Genomic DNA, 19,896 nt, shown 5'->3' on the forward strand with positions numbered 1-19,896 from the left:
ATGAACATCTTTACTGTAAAGACAGCAATATATTGTTGTTCCTCTTTCTTCTGACAAATGTACATACTAAGTAAGAACATTGTAAGCCGCTATGGATAATAGTGTCTGCTAAATGTCCTAAATGTAAATGTAAGCCACTCAGCCACAATCACAGAATGAGGACTGCCTCACCGGGTATGGCTATTAGATATTAACACTTTTTCAACCAAACTCACAACAGCAGCTGATATAAATTTGAGATTCATGATTGTTTAACAAAAAGTTACCAAAAGAAAATGCAAATAAAGGACAAGGAAACATCAAAAAGTATATCATGGTTACTCTTTGCCATATCTACAAGCAGATTGAAGTGCCAACCCAAATTAAAAATCACTTTATTTAAAAAATGTGATTAAAAATACAAATCCAAAGTATGCATACATCTTTAGACCCAATAAAGTGTCTTAACAGAAAATGTCCCCCAAAAATGTAGCCATATTCTTGATTCATTTCATATTCCCAAATTAGTACAGCAGTGGGCCTTCATCCCTTCTCTAGATCAGCACACGAATACCTGTCAAAATTGTAATTGTTTAATTGTAAACATGTGAGTTTCATGATGGTTTGAATAATCTAATGGCAGTACATTGTCCAACATTGGTCATGTATTTTTACATTAAAACGCTACATAATCAGGGATGCAAATGATCATGGACAGGAACCCTAATCTCAAATTGAACACAAATTATGTAAAAGGATGTGTTCTACATTGAAAAGTTATTCAGCCTACATATACACGCGCATTTCACCACATTTTTGAGAAACACTAGATGTTGGTGTGTTAAACTAGAGACAAGTGAAACTTGTCTCTAGTTTAGGATTATGTAAGATATATAAGATTTAGGGTCAGGTTTAGGCTATATTTAACAACACACAAGGTTCGCATCAATTGTTAAACGGCGGTGGTCTTAATTGAAAAGTAATTTGGCCTATTTAAACACATTTTCAGAGAGAAAATAGTTGTAACTTTGTTACTTTGTATAACGAGTAGAGTTTATATGAAACTTTCACTAATGTTGCTGTCATATAATTGAAGATTGTCTGATGACAGTGCTGTCCTCATTTGGTTCCAGAATAGGGGTTGGGCCTGTGGATTTCTAGGCCAGGACATCACTGACTTCTTGCACAACCTCGTCCTTAGTTGGAGGTACTTCAGCTTTGGAAACATCTTGTCCAGCAGTATGAGAACGGCTACATCCACCTTATTGAGATGACATCAGAGAGAGATTTATAACAACATGCCAACAATATAAGGGTAATAGGAATGCTAATGAATGTAAACCAATAAATTAATGCATTTCATAAACATATATTTCATTGCATACCTTCTCATCAAGAAGCCGCTGTTGAACCATGAAAAAAGTCTGCTGTATCACACCGTTGACTGTTGCTTCCCCAACGCCATTTCTTGTGCCATTGGACAGAACAAACACTGTCTTCTCGCTGCTATGGACAGCATTGTGGAGGTTTTCAATGCAGGAAAGCCCAGGAATCCAGTCCCTCTCCTCTAAACAGAGTGAGAATCTTCTGTAGCCTGAGCTCTCCAAACGGATAACCAACTCATTGTAAACCCAGTCTCTCACAGCCTGGTTGTTTGTGTCAAACACCACAAAAGCATCATAGTGTTTTGGCGAGCAACTGGCAGAAGGATGCAGGTAGCCCTTACATCCTGCCCATAGGATCTGCAGGCAGTACCACACATCCCAGCCATAAAGATGTCTTAACAATGGCAGAGCAATAAATGCACATGTGAAGAGTGTACTTAAGAAGAAGGCCAAGCCACCATAGATCTCCTGACAGGAACGCTGGTCGACTGTCAGCACACTTTGACCCTGAAGGGACTCTGGGAATCCACATTGAACAGCAGTGGTCAGGTAGGGAATACGTGTGTTGCTGGTCCGCAGGAATTCCTCCAATTCTGAATTGTAGCATTCACAGCTGAAAGGGTTATTATGTAGGGTAAGCAACTGAACAGAAGTGCCATTTTTCAGCTGGAATGGGATTGACTGACGGTTCAGCACTTTGAGAAAGTTGTCATTGAGATAGAGACACTGCAAAGCTTTGGCTTGACTGAAGAAATTATCAGAAAGATTGCTTATCTGATTGTTACTGAGGTCCAAGACAGAAAAATCTGGTGGAAACTCTGTCACACTGTTAGGCAGAGATGAAAGTTGATTTCCACTAAGATTTAGATGGCTAAGATTTCCAAGACATGTGAGGTTCAGCCATGGAAAAGTACTGAGGTAATTATTGCTAATGCTGATGGCCTGAATGCTCACCGGTAGATTACAGAGTTGTCGTTGTTCGAATGAACGTAGCATGTTCTGAGAGATGTCCAAGTATATTAATTTCTTGAGGTCCTGGAAGAATTGAATGTAAGTCTGGCCCTCTTTACCCCACATAATATCTAGGTGATTCCCAGAAAAGTACATATACTTCACAGAGTTGCTGCTCAGTCGTGGAGTAATTCGAGTTCCAATGCCATTATTTGCAAGATTTAAAACGTCCAGATTTTTTAGACCGCCGAACTCAAGACGATGACCCATTCCCTTCATACGAAAGTGATACTCGTTGTGACTGAGGTCCAACACTTTCAGAGTCTTGTTCAACTCAGTGAATGCCTCTCTATAATATAGGTCAATTCTATTGTATGACATATCTAGGTAAACTAAGCTTTTCAAGCGACTGAAAAGTCTACCTCTTAAAGCCTGGCTTGCATAATTATAAGACAGGTTTAAACACGCAACATTTTCCATACCATCAAAAACATCTTCGTGTAGGAAAATAACATTATTTTGAGAAAGATCAATTGTCAAGTTATTTCGGCAGAATTTCTGGTTGAAATACCACATTTCAAATACGATATTGTTAGGTGTTCTACAAGTCTCATTTTCAGTCTCAGTTTTATACATGTATGCTGATACTGGTAGCATGGGTGAATCAGAATAATCTTTAAAAACATTTGAATCCTGAGAGCCTTGTTCTAAAGAGTACCTAGATGACACATTGTGATAACTCAGTATGTTCTGAGAGAGGTCTAATCTGCTGAGGGAAGGCAACATTCCCAGAGTGTTCATGTTGAAATTGCTGATGAAATTCATGCGCATCTCAAGCTTTTTAAGTTGTTTAAGTCTGGACAGAACAACAAGGCTTTGTTCTGAAACAGTGTTAAAAAAGTTTCCGCTTAACAGAAGGGTTTTTAAATTTGAGACATTGCCCAGGTGTGGTGAAAGGATCAGGTCAGGAAATATTTTTAGTGGCTGATAGTTATAGATGAGGCTGATCCATGTTAACTGCTTTAGGTCTGTAAAGAAGGTACCATTACGGATGGTGTGGGCCAGGTAGTTGTCCGAGAGATCCAACATCACTAAATTTGTCAAAGGGAGAAAAAGACCTTCTGGTATATTGTTCAAAGAGTTTCCTCTCAATCTCAGTTTTTTAATAGAGCTGTTTTTTGCATAGAATGAATTTGGGTGTAGCTGTAAGGAGGCATTGTTAGGGCAAGGTATACAAATGCGGGCTGCGTGGTCACAACGCTGACAATTCCATTCTAGATTTAGTTCCTCCAGGTTAGGAAAATGTGCAAATGCCTCTACTGGAATCTCGGTAATTGTATTCTCTTGCAAGTCCAGAGCAATAAGTGAAGCTGGCAATCCTAGTGGTATTGATGTCAAATTGTTGTATCCCAGGGTAAGATTTTTTAGATGTGATAGCTCCTTGTAGACATCCTCATTGATGTAAAATGGCTGGAAACAAGGGTTTTCATAATAACAGTTCATTGTGAGGAGGAGCTGCTCTAGATGTGGAGTTCCAAAAGGGATGATAATGTTGAAAATGCAGTTACTCTCGAGATCCAGGACCTTAATGCTTTCTGGTAACCAGGGTAATGTGGTAAGGCTGTTTCCTGCCAGATATAGATAAGTGAGGTTGTGCAGACTCCTGAAGGCATCCTTGTCTATTCTGACTCCACAGGGGGGGTTGTTTGTATTTTTAGAACTTCTCGGATCACAATTCCACGTCATTTTCAGAGTGGTAAGATTTGGAATTCCAGAGAATTTCTGTGGTCCCACTTCCCGTATCTTGGTGTGACTTAGGTCGAGAAACGTTGCATTCATTGAAGTAAAAAAAGGGATGTCATCGAGCTGCCTGCGAGTGCAGTATATCTCAGTACCGTTTTCATTATTGTCACATGGAAAAAACAGGGGGTTTCTTCCTCTCAATAAAGGGAGTTGGCTCAGTAATAGGAAAATCACTTTCTTAAAGTTATCCTGAAAAGAAAAATGGGAAATAAGTTATAAATTGACTATAATTGACGGATAATTCAATCATAATTGCATAATTGCATTATGACTGGAAACAATGCAATTGCAGGTATCCACAAATGTATTGTGGATATCTCTGCGGTTATTTAATATAATTTTCTGGACATCCAAAAACAATAATATAATATATGAACATTAATAAGGGTTCAAAATGGCTCTCTTCAGTTACGAGTAACAATTTGATTAGAGATATGTTAATTGGAGTTTTCCCTACTAAGAATTCAATATCTATCTAATATCAAAAGAGTTCTATCATAGGACAAAAAATTAAGTGTTTCAATCTTTGCATACAGATATGATGGCTACTGGAGTGTGCCTACTATAGCGGAAGGCAGAGTCAACCAAATAAGGCATACAATAATTGTATTTTTTACATTATACACGGTATCTCCTCCTCAATCATAATTTGTAATTCATATCTAATTGTTACATTGGTTACAGGTTAGTTTAATAAGATACAGCAAATACACATTTTATTAATATATTTAGCACCTTCAATTAATGTAGTTGGATGTGTGAATGCTCAGTTCATATTGCTTCTCCATTTCGCTCCGCACATTTTTTGTGATAAGTTAATTACTAAATTACACAATTTCAGCACAGGGAATTCTATTAAGTTTTTGTCTGGAAGTAGTCTTTGATGTCTGAATCAGGTTAAAAAATCCTAGATTGCAAGCTTGGCATAATACAATTTGATAGATCAACAGTGAAAACAAAATATCATAAATTACCTACCATTATCTCTTTGGACTGATCTTTAAGCGGAGACTCAGCTGTGTGACGGTGATAATAGGTCTGCAGAAGTGAAACATGCTGGATGTGTCCTGTTACGTTGGTCAGATTCCCCTCAAACCGCAATGGGTGTGAAAAGGGAAGAGCACACGTGGTTACTCAATGCAACTTATGGAAGATGGATGTTTAAAAAATATATTTGGCTTGGACTTCACTATTTCCTTAAGTACACAGCGTCTTATTTCACCTCCAGGGTACTCTGATATTGTAGCCATCTATAGGCCTGATTCCCACTGCTTTTTGTCTGTCTTAGTCTTGCTTCAGGCTGCTTTGTCTGCACAGGTGCTGTTTATTATACACATCAATTAACTTACAATTATGCTTGTTCAAATCATAAACATAGCCATTTTAAAGCTGCATTAGGCAAGTATTAAAGGATCTGCAGCCAATGGCTTTGACGTAGTTATCCGCACACATCAGCTGCTCCCGTCTGATAGACGCTATACCGCAGCATCCGGTCTCGCGCCACCAGACTCAGGGACGGTTTCATCCCACAGGCCATAAGACTACTGAACTCCTAAGCTACTTAGCTCACCACTATAACACTTTATAACTTGGCACTTTATAACTTGCCACTTTATACCAGTTGACATCTGGATAAACACGTCTGTTTACATCTAACATTTATTTAGTTTTGCATTTAGGTCTCTGCTCTCCTATTTGTGTTCCTCTTACACTTACTTTTTATTATTATTATTATTATTATTATATTTATTTTTTATTATTAAAGTCCCAGCTTTCCTACTTGTGTTTCTCATATACCTTTACTTTCTCTTATGTTGCACTGTTGGAGGAGCCCAAGACTAAAGAATTTCATTGCCAGCGACTGCTTTGTAATCGTTGTCCATATGACAATAAAACCATCTTGAAATCTTGAATATGAAAGTAGGAATCAGTGGAAGTCAGGTCGTACGGTCTACTTGAAAAATACATGCATTCATAGTATTGATTTAATATTAAAATATATATGCCAAGTGCATTTGGACTGCTCATTGTTATGATTAACATAGGTGTTATAAGTTCTCACATTAATAACATGTACAGCCTGGCTGTACGTGTCCATAGCCTAAAGAGCCTTTATAGTTAAGTGGAAAGCTTTTCACTGAAAATGCAGACCAATATTAGGTGTAGTAAATTAAACTTTGGCTTGTAACTTTGGCTCAATGTATTGTTCGGCTGCAGCTCCACAGGTCATAATCACGACGCCAACACTTACTCGTACTGATATCCATACATTTATTGTTAAAAGGGATCACTGATAACAAATCAAAATGGGTGTGTGTGGCGAGTGTGGATGAGGGCTGGTTTAAGCAGCCTCACCTTGCCCGATTCAGACCAGTTTTGGGCAAGTTACTTCAAAAGAATAATGCATTATTTATTACTTGTTACTGTCATTTCAAAGTAATTGGTTACATTACAATATTACTGTCTTTGAATTGTAAGATATTACACTACATTTACATTACTTTTGCATTACTTTCACCAAAATAACAGGAAATATGGATTTGGTGTTCTCAATAGATCTTGTGTTCAATGCAGCTCATTACACAGCAGGAGTTGATGTGGTATGGCATAATGACTGAGCTAGGCTGAAGGCTAACAAAAGTACAATATAATGGTCGCAGTTATGGCTCATGGTGCAATACAATTTATGATAGATACTGTAACTTTAGGTATTCATATTGAAATCAATAGAGCTAGAGCCGACTACGGTAAATTGTAAAGAGAAAAAATACATTGAGCCCCCTTTCTGGTTTTTCTAGGATGAAATAGAGCTCTATTGATTACCTTTATACTTTTTGAAAAAAGTATAAAGGCAGTTAGTTACAAACAAGTGTTATCTTTATTATGTTATTTCGTCTTTGGCAACATGAGCGTGAATGTTTTTTGAAACCTGCCTGGCAACGGACAATCGCGTAGAACGATGACTTCATGTTTCGAACGCGGATTACGTAGGCGGTAAAATTTTCGCCCCCGGTACAATTTTGGTGTGAGAGCAGCATGGACACCATCTGTATGCATTATTGTCCTCAAACAATAAACCGGTTTCAACAACACCACCCTCTCTGGATTTGAGGGAGCCCAGTAAATTACCCCAGGCATGAACATTGCTGTAATGGAGCCAGATGTGGGGCCTTTTCAAACCAGGAAGGACACAGAAGGGCTGTCAGATGACACATTGGGCGCAATGGACACACAAGCACCGATGGAAAGCCTGTACCAGCCCTTTCCCAAAAGTGCATTGGAGCTCAGCGGAGGACAGGGGACACAGTGCAGCAGTTGGCTGGCCACACTGGGGAGTTGTGGGGACAATGGGGTTTGGGGGTTATTATTTTGAAATAATGAGTATAATAATGTCTTAGTGTCTGCCTCCCATTGCTGCAGCCTCATCTATGTATATGCCAATGCAGTTGGTCCACTCATCCACTTAACAAAATACATTTTACCGTTGTAGTCCTCAGTTCTTTACAAAACAAATCCTTGTGTATCTAATTCTCCCATTTGTAGCGAACATATGCCAGTAGCTGTGACATCTGTTGCCTTATCTATGGATGGCAAACTCAATGTCACAAACCCGCGCAGCTCAGTGTACCGTTAAATCTTTAGACATTGATGAGATGCAGCATCTGACATTGAGGTTTCACTTCTCCAAATAATGTTCTCGCTTGATCATTTGCACAAGGCATAATCAAGGTTTCCCCAATTGTATGATGCTTTCTGTTTTTTTCTGTGATCCACACTGCATGATATTTTTCTTATCCATCTTATCCATCGGTATCGGTATCGAAGGTACTGCACTCAGCTGGCTTCACTCCTACCTCTCCGACAGATCTCACTTCATCTCCCTCCACAACCACACATCTGCCACAGCCACCGTCACACAAGGTGTTCCCCAAGGTTCTGTACTTGGCCCCCTCCTCTTCATCATTTACCTCCTCCCCCTTGGTCAGTTACTTCGCCATTTCTCCATGGACTACCACTGCTACGCCGACGACACCCAGATTTACCTCAGCACCAAAACCCCCCACAACCCCCCCCCTCTCCCACATTGAATCCTGCCTGTCTTCACTCACTCTCTGGATGCAAAATAACTTCCTGAAACTTAACAGCAACAAAACTGAACTCCTCCTCATTGGCTCCAAATCCGCCCTCAGTAAACTTGCAAACCCCCCCATACCCACTATTGACGGCACCATGGTCTCCCCCTCCCCCCAGGCCCGCAACCTTTGCGTAATCTTTGATTCCACCCTCACCCTTCAACCCCACAACCGTCACACTGTTAAAACCTCCTTCTATCATCTCCGTAATATCGCACAGATCAGATCCTCCCTCACACCCCACGCTGCAGAAAGACTCACACTAAAGCGTGGCACCACATCACCCCAGTCCTCAAGAATCTCCACTGGCTCCCCATCTCCCACCGGATCCACTACAAACTCCTGGTCCTCACCTACAAAGCCATCCACCATTTGGCCCCCCCATATCTCTTTGACCTTCTCTCCCTCTACCAACCCCCCCGGGCCCTCAGATCCTCCTCAGCCGGTCTCCTCTCCACCCACACATCAAAACTCCACAGCCTTGGTGACAGAGCCTTCTCCAGGGCAGCTCCCAGGCTCTGGAACTCCCTCCCCCAACATATTCGTGACTCTGAGTCCCTCACCATCTTCCAGTCCCGCCTCAAGACTCATCTCTTCTCCTCTGCCTACATCACCCACCAACCCTAGCCCCATCAACTTGTGGCAGCACGAGCTATGGAGTGATGCCCCTTTTCTTAAGGCAGTATCGGTAGCATTAATCCTGCCGACAACGCCAGATTTTGGCAGCACAAGCTATGGAGTGATGCCCCTTTTCTTAAGGCAGTATCGGTAGCATTAATTATTGCCAGACAACGCCACCCTGGGAATTTCACCCAGAGATTTATTTTGAGTGGACTAGTCCAAATGAAGGAAAGGCACTGAGGTCCGTTATGCAATGAGGCAGAGACGGCAGTTCGATCATACAAAAATACTTTTATTTATACAAAATGTCTGTTCTTAAAACTAGAGAATTACTCACTGCGGGGGAAAATGGGGAGAACCTATCAGTGCTGAGACCTACTGTGAACACCTGCATCCAAAGGAAAGGGGGTCCCAGGAACACCACACGTAAAACAAATGAAAAATAAACCAAATGCAAATAATACAAAAGGGACACCGTGACCAGGACAACTAATAAGAGAAATCAATTAAATAAACAAAATCTATAATAAGTAAACACAAGGAGAAATCAGCAAAACAACTCTTACATAACATAACATACACACGATGTAGTTGCACCAACTAAAAGAAAAGAGACAGCGACACAACAGGAAAAAGGAACAAACTATCGCTAGCCGAATGAACGGCAAAGCGATCGGGTCCGAGTCGGCCCTGGCAAGGCAGTAATCACGTGGAAGCAAAGCAGCAGTGGTTTTTATAGGTGGATTAGCCGCCGCTGCGTCGCTACTATCGGCCACCCAGTCGGGCAGTCCCGGCCAACAGGGCATGGAGCAGGGAGCGCAACGCTATACGAAAGCGACAGTTCAGTAGGCGGCATCGGCTATGTATTGATGAGCAGCGCGCAGCCAGCAGCAACATCCAAGTGAGCCCTTTACAAAACAATAACTAAAATTAGCACTGGAAGGCAACGTATAAGAGAGATGCAGCCGTGACCGGCAGCTCACCTGTCACTGCACAGAAGCGGAAATGGACGCACAGGAGCTACGTGACCCAGCCTCCGGCAAGCAAGAGCCTTTACAAAACAATAACTACAATTAGCACTGGATGGGCAACATGCGAGAGAGATGCAGCCGTGACCGGCAGCTCACCTCTCACCGCACGGAAGCGGAAATGGAAGCACAGGAGCTACGTGACCCAGCCTCCGGCAAGCAAAAGCCTGAAACCGCACAGGAAGCGGAAATGGACGCCCAGACGCAACGTGACCCAGCCTCCGGCAAACAAGAGACCGAAAGGTGCTCTACGCCCGCCTTTATACAATAGTTTCCCACCGTGATTGGATGGGACTGCCGCACAGCTGACAGTCACCATGACAACAAACTACATGTTGCCACAAACTCTAAAAAGAAAATCTTGTTTATCTATTGTTGTGCCGCTATGTAAAGCGCTTTAAGTGTGAGAAAAGCGCTACATAAATTGAATCTATTTTTATTATTATTATTATTATTATTAAAACGCAGCTCAGTATGAGGGGGGGGATGAAGCAATTCTCTGATGCATTTCAGATAACTAATTTGACGGATTCGATGTGAAATATTATCCTGTTTCTACATATTCATAATTATGTAAAATGATGAACAGCTGTGTATTACTCTTTAAAATCCTGATATCTCTGTTTTTCCATATTTTCCCATCATCTCAAGGCTTGTTGGTCTGGTTGGTCTCTGAGGCCCCATATTGGGCCGCGGCCTCCTTCTTGAGAAAACATATGACATGGACGACTTACAAGAAGTTACTCAAACAGAATGACTTGGGAGTAAGAAAGAGCCAACCGGTCTCCTTTTGTTGACATGCCTGCTGTGTTTTAAAGCCTAAAGGAATAAATATTTCCACACTGGGATTGGAGAAATGAAACCGTCTGTGTTACTGTGTTGTGTGTTTTATGGCCATTTACTGTGATGTTGGAGGTCACGCCCCTTTTTGTGCCCTTTCAAGATGACTAAAGGTCTCACTCCCTGTATCCCAGTAGTGAGAAATCTAAGATTTGGAGTTGGGCCGTGGCCCATTTGGTGATGCTTTGAGAATCACTTCCTCTCACAACTTTATAAGGGCATCTCACAACTTTACAGCCCATATTGACAAATGAATACGGTTTGTAAATTGAGTAAACGTAGATATTACACATTTTTGTGCGAGACCGGGTGGCCATGTGGGCAATCTGAACACGTGCCCTGGGGCCCCTGAGCATGAATGGCCCTCTTCAATGGGAGAAAAATACAACACATATATGGCAGAAATCTTGATAATTATCGAATCATTTGGATGATTATCAGATTTAATCTGTATTGCATACATTTCATGTGCTGTACACCCACAACTGTGCTTGGCTGGTGTATTGGACATTTCCATAAGACATGTTCTGTGACCCCTTAGTTATTATCTATAGTAACCATTCCACTGTTTACACCGCGATTATCGTCCTTGAGGGGAACTGAGACCGCCTCGGCTGACTCAGAGGCAGCAATAACACAACTACACCCTGAGATGGCCGAAAGCAGTAGTGAGATCCCTATAGTACATTTCCCTGCCTCAACACTGGAGTGTTCGGGGAACACCACAGCGCTTCCACCTTTGTACGCTTGTCGTGTTGTGTGGCCTCTCTGCTGAGACTTTTAAGTTTATTTAGAGTATATTTAGCGATTTTTATATAATTTTTATAGAGACATAAAAAAAAAGAAATTGAACATTTGTTAGCGGCAGGGTAGGCTACTTTGTAACCCTTTCACTGACAGTAGACTGTGAGTGATTCTTTGTTAAGTGATGATTTGGAGACCATTGACTTGCTCAGCATCTGTTCCCAAACAGCAGGGACAGGCAGGCAAACATTTTCTTCCATGCACCTGCACGTATAGACAATGAAATCATAAACACAAAGGATAAGCAGCCAATAGCTTTGATGAAGTTAAAGCTAGTGCCTATTTAAGTTCTTGTAGTACGCAGTAGTACTATAAATGAAATGAGATCTCTGCATTTAACCTATCACTAGCATAGTGATCAAGGGCACCGGCAGGAGAATGAACATAACATGGATGGGTTGCACACTAGAGCAAACACCAGATACAACGTCCACACAGAGGCTAAAGGTCTACTTGAGAACATGCATATATTCATAGGGTTTAAATAATATTCAACAATGCCAAGAGTATTTTTACTCCTCCATGTTATTATTGTAGTTGTTTTCAGTTCCCACAATAATATCTTGTACAAAGTTACTGCGCCGGTTGCCAGGTAATGAGACAATATTGTCTTGGCCGTAGCTTATAGAGCCTTGATAATTCACCAGGATGAAACTCAAATCTTTACAAACCTCTTTACAAACCTCCACTAAGTAAGACTCCAACACTTAGTTGTATCGAAATCTATACGTTCACTGTTAACAGGTAGCACTGATAATAATCGAAAGAAGTCTTTGTAGACATTTGTGGCCCAAAGTAAATTAAGGTTAGTCCATAACTAACAGTCATGACAGTCATGCTTTTGGCGTCAATAACTAATGATAATAAATAAACCAATAATGGAATACTATATATATATATATATATATATATATATATATATATATATATATATATATATATGTAGCCCTTTTGAAATTGAGGTCTAACTATTAAAAGTTCATTGATTAATAAATAGGAATTAATAAATAGTATAAGTAGAATAAGTTCAGTAATAGAATAAATAGGAATTAATAAATAGTATAAATAGAAGTATAAGTAGAATAAGTTCATTATTAGAATAAATAGGAATTAAAAGGTTAAAAACTATGCATATGTGTGATATTTTTCCGTTCTTTGGATTTAATAAACGTGCCTTGTTGGCAGTTTGAGCATCAGAGACTCGTGTTCATTGATCGGAGGCGGGGCTGATAGAGCCGGGTTACCACATATGGTGGAGAATGCAGGCACTTCGACCACGCAACTTTTTTCTCCTGTTGTTTTTTCGGGAACACCCGCCCCAAAACGCAGAACCCAGACGGGGCCGCAGCCGCGGCCGCCCTCCTGCGAGACGCCGCCGAGGAAAGGGCCCTCCTCCGGCAGGCGGTTATACGGCTGGAAATGCGCTCCTCGGACGTCTCTCCGATCTCAGCGCCCACCAGCCGCCTAACCAAATTAGGACCAGAGGACGATGTGGAGGCCTACTTGGAGATCTTCGAGAGGACGGTTCGGAGAGAAAGATGGCCGGAGGACCAGTGGGCACACATCGTGGCCCCCTTCCTCACGGGACCCGCACAGCAGGCGAGCCAGGACCTGACCCCAGAACAGGCGAGTCAGTACCAAACCCTCAAGCAGGCGGTGCTGGCGTACTGTGGACATAGCCTGGCGGCCCGGGCCCAACGGTTCCATGACTGGCGCTTCGACCCCAAGGGCGCCGTGAGGTCCCAGATCGCCCAGCACACGCGGCTCATCAGGAGATGGCTCGCGGGAGAGGATGGTCCCAGCGCTCTCGACCGGGTGTTGCTGGACATCATACGCCAGGCAGCTACCTCCGGAAGCCCAGAGAACCCTCGCCACCAACCATCCGACCACAGTGGACGAGCTGATCCGCCAGCTGGAGAACTGGCAGGTGGCCCGACAGCTAAACAGCGCCATCCGGCCACAGCCCCGCCCGATCGAGACCCGTAGGGACCGACGAAGACCGGAACCCCCTCGACGGATAGATCAGCCGAAACCACAGACCCAATCGCCGGAAGCCAGGGAGGTATGGCGGTGGTAGCACGGAGTGTGGCTTGGTTGCTGCAGCGATTGTCCGTGCAAAAGCTCCCACTCACACTGGCCTTCCTTCCTAGTGCAAGACAAACCAGGCACAGACATATACACTCCCTGGCAGGTCTGATTACGAGCAGATGCCCGCAATCAGACCCAACTAACCAAGCAGATCCGGTGTGCTCCAAACATGACCCATGGCCCACCTGCAGGCCAAACGCTGTATGTCCCCTCACACAAGGGCGTAGATTTGCTTGGGGACCAGGGGACGTGTTCCCACCAATGTCAAATGACGAGTGAAATGTCCCTACCAATATTCAGGTTGAAACGGAAAAAAAACCGCCTCATGCGGTACACAAAGGGTTAAATTCCCTCTTCGGTACCGCCCCCCAACATAGGTCTTCCTTTTTACTCTGCACAGCCAGTTCGGTCGCGGCTTCTCGTAAGGAAAGTTCCTCTGGGTCTTTCTCGGATATCTCCTTCCCCCGTCTTCGTTTAATGCGCCTGCATCACCTTCTCTCCCGTGATGGTCAGCAGCTCGCGGTTTTCACTGTCTTATCTGGTTATCACTGGTTATCAATTGCTTGCTACATCCTATATAATCCAGATAACCCAACAGACACACTCTGCACGCAATCACAACCAGGTCACTATTCAGCGCATGAATTTGAGGAAAATAGTGAAATGGCAGTTATAAAAACAACAATAGTAGGGTATACAATAGTATTGCGTAGACTTCAATATAATGAACACATGCCCTTCTCCAACTAGAACTACTCATGTTGATAACGCTGCGTTGTCTCTGTCTAGACAACGCAGCCACACCTCTACCCGCCCCCCCACCGCGGAGCGTCTAATCGCATTTACATCAGAATGAAACCGCAAATGTGAGCAGGGTCCGGGAGGGTAAATTGGGGTTCTAGCTCAAGCAGGCAATTTACCTCGGGCAGTGTTAACGCGCGGACCATGCTGGGAACGAGGCTTGGATAAGACGGGCATATTTGGCAGTGTAAAAACTGCCAAATATGCCAAAATATATATTTGAGACAGATCTGTTTTATAATTTAAAAGGTGGATGGAATCTTTGTCTTTGCTTACCAAGCAGATGTGTACAATTGGAATTGTGCTATGCTAAATGTTTTACTGCATATGCATCAACAGATAATGCATCAAACAAAGTTAAAGTCAGGCGTGCGTCATACGTTATTTCATTTAGTGTGTGTGTGTGTGTGTGGGGGGGGGGGGGGGGGGGGGGGTGTCTGGGTAGTGTCCCCACCAACGCTCAGACCAAACCTACGCCCTTGCCCCCACACCCAGGAATCCTGTCCCTCTCCTCAAAACAGAGAGAGGATCTTCTACACAGCCTGAGCTCTCCAAACGGATAACCACCTTATTGTAAACCAAGTCTCTCACGGCCTGGTTGTTTGTGTCGAACACCATGAAAGCATCATAGTGTTTTGGCGAGCAACTGGCAGAAGGATGCAGGTAGCCCTTGCATCCTGCCCATAGGATCTGTAGGCAGTACCACACATCCAAGCAGTACAGATGTCTTAACAGTGGCAGAGCAATAAATGCACTTGTGGAGCATGTACTTAAGAGGAAGGAAAAGCCACCATAGATCTCCTGATAGGAACGGTGATCAACAGTCAGCACACTTTGACCCTGCAGGGGCTCTGGGAATCCCCATTGGACAGCAGTGGCCAGGTAAGGAATATGTGTGTTGCTGGTCCGCAGAAATACTTCCAATTCGGAGTTACAGTCAAGGATGAAAGGGTTTCCATGCAGGATAAGCACTTGAAAAGAATTGCCATTTTTCCGCAGAGATGGGAGTGACTGAAGGTTCAGAACAACGAGACGGTTGGTTTTGAGATAGAGTCGAGCTTTGGCTCGATTTAAGAAATTATCTGGAAGGTCTGTAATCTGGTTGACACTGAGGTCCAACAGGGAAAGATGTGGTGAAAACTCTGTAATACTGGGAGGCAGAATTGAAAGGTGATTTCCACTGAGATTTAGATGCGTTAGAGACATTGGAGGTCCGGCCATGGAAAATAAACAAGGTAATTATTGCTAATACTAATAGCCTGACTTCTCTCTGGTAGATTACATAGGATCCATTGTTCGAATGAACACAGGCAGTTCTGAGAGATGTCCCAGTAGATTAAATACTTGAGGTTCTGGAAGAAATTAATATAGGTCTGGCCCTCTGTATTCCACATTATAGCTAGGCTATTCCCAGAAAAGTATATATACTTCACAGAGTTGCTGCTCAGTTGTGGAGTAATTCTCATTCAAATGCCATTATTTGCAAGATTTAAAACTTTAAAACCAGATTTGTTAGACTGCCGAACTCAACTCAACGAAGGTGATACTCATTGCGACTTAGGTCCAGCACTTTCAGAGTCTTGTTCAACTCAGTGAATACCTCTCTATAATATAGGTAAATTCTATTGTATGACATATCTAGTTAAACTAAGCTTTTCAAGTGTCTGAAAAGGCTACCTCTTAAAGCCTGGCTTGCATCATTTTAAAACAAACACAATTTTGCATTCCATCAAAGACATCTTCGTGAAGGAAAATGACATTATTTTGAGAAAGATAATTTGTCAAATTATTTCGGCACAATTTCTGGATGAAATACCACATTTCAAGTACGACATTGTTAGATGTTCTACAAGTCTCATTTTCAGTCTCAGTTTGCTACATGTGTGCTGATACTAGTAGCATGGGTGAAAAATACAATTGTCGATATTGTCGACAAGACAAAACGAGGGCAGGTCGTCCATTTTATCATATGAAAAATGTTAAAATCAAACATCGCTGACCCGCATATCAACACACATAGGGACAGCGTCCCTATAACACGGAACGAAAACATGTCAATAACACAGTATGGTTAATTATGTCAATAGAGTCCAGCACAAGACTACGATTTGTTGCTAAAATGTAACATTACTCTTCTCCTTGAGCCTCCCAAAATGTCTTGCGATTTTGATATCCCCCCTCCCCCCTGCCAACTGTTTTAGTTGTTTTATTTTTCTAATGTTATGTGTGTATGCTATGTGTGACTGTGTGCTACTGCTGCCCGTCTTGGCCAGGTCACTTGAAGAGATATTCAATCTCAATTAAGTATCCTTCTTATGAAAAAATAAATAAACTTAAACCCTCACGTCAAGTAGCCAATGTACAATCTGCAATCTTGCCCTTACACCTTCTCCCTCTCCCCCTCCCCCACACAAGCCCGTGCTTTATTTCACTATAGTTAGGTAGGTTGCTGTTGCTACACTTAGTTTATTTCACTATCGTGTTTCTCTCAAAAGTAGACATTTCCAGCTGTTTGTTATTATTATTTTCAACTAACCAATAGTAGTTGCCATGCATTTTTTAAATATCAATGCACTTTGAGCCCTGAATAACAGTAAAAGCCATTAAAGAATTGATTTGCATGCATAGTAAACTACAATTTCCATTGAACGATAACCCTTGTAACCCACTAATTTACTCATTTTATGAAGTGATCAAATGCTCACAAACTTGCTGCTTTCAGACACGCGTGTAAATCCTGATATACTCCTGCTATTCTCCTGATGGGCCATATGTGTGAACAACATATCCTGACATTTGTACCCTGAAAATCTCCTGAATGATACTACCCCTGAGGCACTATTTTCTCCATAGGAAATGAAAATGACCTTATGTGTGAATGAGGAGTCGAAAGTCTGTATTTCTCCCACCACTTGAGTGGGCGTGTTCATGACGCTTCTGCATGTAATTGAGCGGCGCCTTAAATGATAATCAGCCTGTTGCCTGAATGGTTAAAAAATATTTATACGACGGCACTGCTCTCAAGAGTCATTTGTGGTGAATGCTAAAAGGTAGGTCTCATCATAACCCTAAAGTACACAACATACAGAACGTATCGAAAATTTTTTTTTGTTATTATTATTGACAACAGTTAGCTGAACATATTGTCACAACCCGCTCCCCACCAGGGGGATCCGGGGGCTAGTGGTGGAGGGTGTGTACCGCCGCCATCCACTAGCCGGCGGCAGAGAGCACCACATTCCTCACCCTCATCAGCCAGATGGGGAACTCCTGGCCGGAGGGAGTAAACGAGCGGGCGGACATCTTAAAAGCTGAGGACTCATTCCGGGGTTGAGGAAGAAAGACCAACCAGGGGGAGACATTTGATACACCCCAGACTACGAGGCTCACGGAGACCCTTGTTCCGCATTGTATTTCTTGTTCAGTGACTTTATTTGTGAATAAACGCAGACTGCGGTTTAAACCAGGATCCAGTGCGTGGTATTTGCCGTGAGAAAGACATTTTGGAACCGGGTTGCCACAATAAGGTCCCGTCCTTCCACCCCCTGTTTTCTCAGTTAAGCTCAGAAATCTACTACATTTGTCCAAGAGTTTGTTATATGTTAAATTAAGCAAAAAATTACGCATTCTTTTCCGGTAACGTTCGTGACGCCTTTCTTCTTCGTCGTTTCTTCTATTTGTCTCTAACTCATGCTCCAATCTTTCATCGATCGATGCTTTGGATTTTGTGGATGCAACAGAATACATGATGCATAATTTTAGCAACATTTAAAGGTCCCATGGCATGCCACCAGGTGTGGTGTGATTAGCCGCTACAAGCCGTTTTGGAAATCTGCCCCTATAGACATCACAGGTGGGTGTGTCCACCTAGATGTGTGACGGATAGATGAGTTACGTTTGCTACAGTCCACTGGGTAGGCTGGTAGACTGAAGGAACTCACCTAGTGGTAAGGGCGCATTACTATCTGACAGAATTAAAAGATATCAAAACAAATATAGAGTGGAATTCGGTACAACGCAAGACTACGGAACTGCTTTCATTAACACCAGCACGTCATACAGGAAAACACGCGTACCCATTCAACGACCGTAACACTTACAGTAATGTTGCTATGAACGTAACATTAACAGAACAGCCACACAAATACACCCCCACAACAACAAACCCCAACCAATGAACCCCGCTGAATGTCTGCGCTGCAAAGGACCTTGGTCCTCATTCTGTGATTGTGACTGAGTGGCTTCTCTCCTTGTCTAAACTATGTAGGATATATATGTATCCATTTGTATAAAACTCAGTCATTAATAATAGCCTTCATCGTGAAATTACATAATACATTGATTGCCATACTAAGTAGTATTAAAGAGGGTAACAGTATGATCCGGAAGTGAAAATCCCATTTATATCTACATAGAGGTTTTGATTATTATTCTGGAGTGTATTGTTTGTGAGAGACAGCTTGAGAGACAATGCTCCACACACACATACATGCAGCACAGCACGACTAATTCCGCCGCTAATGAGAACTGGTTGCGCTGACTCTGGAGAGTCAAGGTTGACACTCGCCTCTGATAGATTGAAGTCTTTGGAGACTTACACTTCACATGCATCAGGCTGGAGGGAGTGAATCAGGCAGGCTGGAGGTGTAGGTCCACAAACTATAAACGAAGAGAACAAAGGTGAGGCACGAGATTTCAACAAGAGAACTACTTGATAGTGTATACTGGAGCCAGGTACCACAGTGTATCGAAGTATGATCTGGCAATGACTGCAGGGAAACCAGGTGTGTATGAAGGGGAGTTGATGAGTTGATGCAGGCCAGGTGTGAGCAGTTGAGTGGCAGGCAAAGCACAGAGACAGACAGGGGGTGTGGCCAACACAGAGGGAGAATACACAGCACCACAACAGTGGCCATGACAAGTCCCCCGAGTTCAGTGAGGTTAACTGTATTACTCGATAAGCAAAGATGGCTACGCCCATAATGAGACGTATGTTCTTTGTATTTGTGCCACGTTGGTTGTTTAATGTTGATTTTATATGCTCTTACACACTTACATTGCTGCTTTAATCCGGTCTTAATACTTACAGGTGCATCTCTGCTTCTTTGACTTCAGTCAAATAAGTCTTAACAACGTCGACTGTCATGCAATTGTGACTTAAAACGTCGAAACAAGCCGATAAAACCATACCCGCCACACCACAGTATGCGGCTCCGAGGCTGCTCAACTAGTCAGCCTGCAAAACTCACCACAACCATTTCTTTCTTCTCTTTCATACTGGCCCTGACAGAACCCACAAGCTGTCTCTCACAAACAATACACTCCGTCCAGAATAATAATCAAAACCTCTCTGTAGATTATGAATAGGATTGTCACTTCCGGATTATACTGTTACCCTCTTCAATACTACCTTAGTATGGCAATCAATGTATTACGTAATTTCACGATGAAGGCTATTATTAT

General features: G+C 42.5%; 2 protein-coding genes, 1 long non-coding RNA gene and 1 pseudogene across 3 annotated transcripts in view; all 4 read right to left on the minus strand.

The window, feature by feature from the left end:
* LOC132454917 (toll-like receptor 9) overlaps positions 1-19,896 on the minus strand; it is a 34,765-nt gene that overhangs the window by 8,649 nt on the left and 6,220 nt on the right. The window lies entirely within an intron of this gene.
* On the minus strand, positions 157-5,241 carry LOC132454935 (toll-like receptor 9). The gene is made up of 3 exons (XM_060048545.1): positions 5,097-5,241; positions 1,365-4,307; positions 157-1,240 (listed from the first exon to the last, which is right to left on the minus strand). Exons 1-3 carry the CDS (start codon positions 5,097-5,099, stop codon positions 1,034-1,036), a joined length of 3,153 nt encoding a protein of 1,050 aa, XP_059904528.1. The 5' UTR covers positions 5,100-5,241; the 3' UTR covers positions 157-1,033.
* Positions 9,366-10,266, minus strand: LOC132464349 (uncharacterized). The gene is made up of 3 exons (XR_009527242.1): positions 10,000-10,266; positions 9,856-9,923; positions 9,366-9,780 (listed from the first exon to the last, which is right to left on the minus strand). It is a non-coding gene; the product is annotated as an uncharacterized LOC132464349 (long non-coding RNA).
* On the minus strand, positions 14,894-16,254 carry LOC132460481 (toll-like receptor 9; annotated as a pseudogene).

The sequence above is a fragment of the Gadus macrocephalus genome, chromosome 1, assembly GCF_031168955.1.
Source record: "Gadus macrocephalus chromosome 1, ASM3116895v1".
NCBI classification, from domain to species: Eukaryota; Metazoa; Chordata; class Actinopteri; order Gadiformes; family Gadidae; genus Gadus; species Gadus macrocephalus.

What these genes read in the sequence shown, in the direction of transcription:
- LOC132454935 (XM_060048545.1), bottom strand. An exon ending in AGCGGCTTCTTGATGAGAAG is followed by an intron (nt 1,241 to 1,364) that starts GTATGCAATGAA and finishes CATCTCAATAAG; the next exon opens with GTGGATGTAGCCGTTCTCAT.